Source organism: Hypomesus transpacificus, unplaced genomic scaffold (assembly GCF_021917145.1).
Source record: "Hypomesus transpacificus isolate Combined female unplaced genomic scaffold, fHypTra1 scaffold_27, whole genome shotgun sequence".
Classification (NCBI taxonomy): Eukaryota; Metazoa; Chordata; class Actinopteri; order Osmeriformes; family Osmeridae; genus Hypomesus; species Hypomesus transpacificus.
The window spans coordinates 2,511,123-2,513,259 of NW_025813796.1; the positions used below are offsets into that span (position 1 = coordinate 2,511,123).

General features: G+C 40.8%; 1 protein-coding gene across 1 annotated transcript; it reads right to left on the reverse strand.

Annotated features, from left to right (window-relative positions):
• Positions 1-508: 508 nt before the first annotated feature.
• On the reverse strand, positions 509-1,573 carry LOC124463053 (collagen alpha-2(IV) chain-like). The gene is made up of 4 exons (XM_047014744.1): positions 1,565-1,573; positions 1,194-1,303; positions 748-916; positions 509-643 (listed from the first exon to the last, which is right to left on the reverse strand). Exons 1-4 carry the CDS (start codon positions 1,571-1,573, stop codon positions 509-511), a joined length of 423 nt encoding a protein of 140 aa, XP_046870700.1.
• Positions 1,574-2,137: the final 564 nt, after the last annotated feature.

Consider the following 2,137-nt stretch of genomic DNA (forward strand, 5'->3'; position numbering starts at 1 on the left):
GAGGCAAAGACAAAGATGAATAAATCATGTTTGATAACGTCAATATTGTTATGGTCATTTATTGTTAGAACTCTAAGTCAGTTAACACCACAACGATGGCATTAACAATAAGCTAGTAATAGTAAACAACACTCATCATCAATATAATAGTAACAAAGGTATAGGCTTAATTTGCTTTGCAAAGCTAGAATAACGACGGACACAGATATTCAGGTTTACAGTTTATTTATCACAATACATAAGTATTAGTAGATTATGGAAGACATAAGTCGTGTCAGAGATCGCATGCTGGCCTAATAGATCAAATTTATCAGCATGGCTTGTCAGGATGTATTATTTTGGCACACATTGTAGATTTTTTGTAGTACTTGGGCGGATAAGTGCTAAGAAGGACTGGACTACTCCTTCATGCAGACGTTGCAACACCCCACATTGAGGCGCTGCTGCCTCTCATCCTTGAGCGTGGCCTGTGAAGAGGAGCTGAACTGTCTGCTCCTGTTCACACATGTCAGACTTTGGCAAAGTAATGGCACGTGCCACGCGGTCCCTGGCACTCCACAAAAGGCTGGGCACGAAAGTCTCGGAGGCAGCATCCTGATGATGTCAGAGACTGCCCACCCCCCTCATCACCAGCGCCTGTGTGCTGCAGGGTTCATTACGTATGCATTACAAACAGGCCCTTCCACACAGGCTTGCATAAGGCAACAAGAAGACATGTTAATGCCCTGAATACGTTGTTATTCTTACCATACAGAAAGAGTACCCCATCCACAGACTCCTCCATTTGGGGGAGCACTGGGGCGTGCTGGTGTCCTGACTGTCTATAGCTACAGCCAGGGAGGTCACTTCACACACCACACAGCAGCTGATGTGCTCCTTTATCTCTTCGCCAGCCACAGGCATCATGGCCACAGCTATTTGCATTTTGCACTACATTCAATTCCTGTAATATTTTTATTTTATATTGTAAATTGGCAAATTATATTTTATTTTAGGGCAACTTATATTTTATTGTATATTTTATTTGTATTTTATTCCACTTAGTATTGCTAGTTATGTATCTTTAGTATAGTTAGACCACATATTTAAATTTAAGATTCCTATATGTTTATTGTATGCACCTTCCTGCCAAAGCAAATTCCTTGTCTGTGCAAACTTTCATGGCAAATAAATCCCTCTCTGATTCTGATTCTGCCATAGTGGAAAGCCAGTAGGACTTGTTGTTGCGGCTGGCATTGTCACAGGTGCCCATGTTGCAGTAAGAGATGGGCATGGTGCTGAACAGGCGCATGCAGGAGCCTGCCTGGCTTGGTGAGGGATACACAGGAAATACTTGATGACTCCCCTCGTATGGTTACTGGTTAGATACACTCTCCTTCGCCATCAACGTTGGGTAGAAACAGACATAAGTGTGTTTTTGAGTGAGTGGTGCTGTAGCGCCACATACAGACACCAGCACTACCTACAGATACCAGGACACACACACCTCAGTGTTCGCCCCCACACACTGCAACAGATATGAGCGGCAATGATGTGAGTGTGTCAAATGTAATAAATCACTGACTGGAGACATCTCTACTGAAATACATAGGAAAAGTTGTTTTTGTTAATCTTTCCCAATTTTATTTGGAACTGATGCTGTGATGGGGAAGATGAAGAAGCCAAAAGCTTGTCTTTGTACTATATTGAAATGATCAATTACAAGTACTAAACAAGGTGCATGAAAGATCAGTGAATCAATCAATGAACAAACAAATTAATAAATAACAAACTATCAGAATCGTAATGGGATTTATTTGCCATGAAAGTTTGCACAGACAAGGAATTTGTTTTGGCAGGGTGGTGCATACAATAAACATATAGGAACCTATCATTTAAATATATGACCTTTGTAACCTGGGAACCCTCTACCCCCTGGTGGACCACGGTCCCCATCAGATTCAGAATCAGAAGGGATTTTATTCGCCATGAATGTTTGCACAAACAAGGAATTTACTTTGGCAGGAAGGTGCATACATTAAACATATAGGAATCTTGAAACTTAAATATGTGGTCTAACTATACAAAAGGAGCAAAGTCTAGCTAATACGAAGGGGATTTAGAATAAAATAAAATAAAATATATATAAGTAGCCATA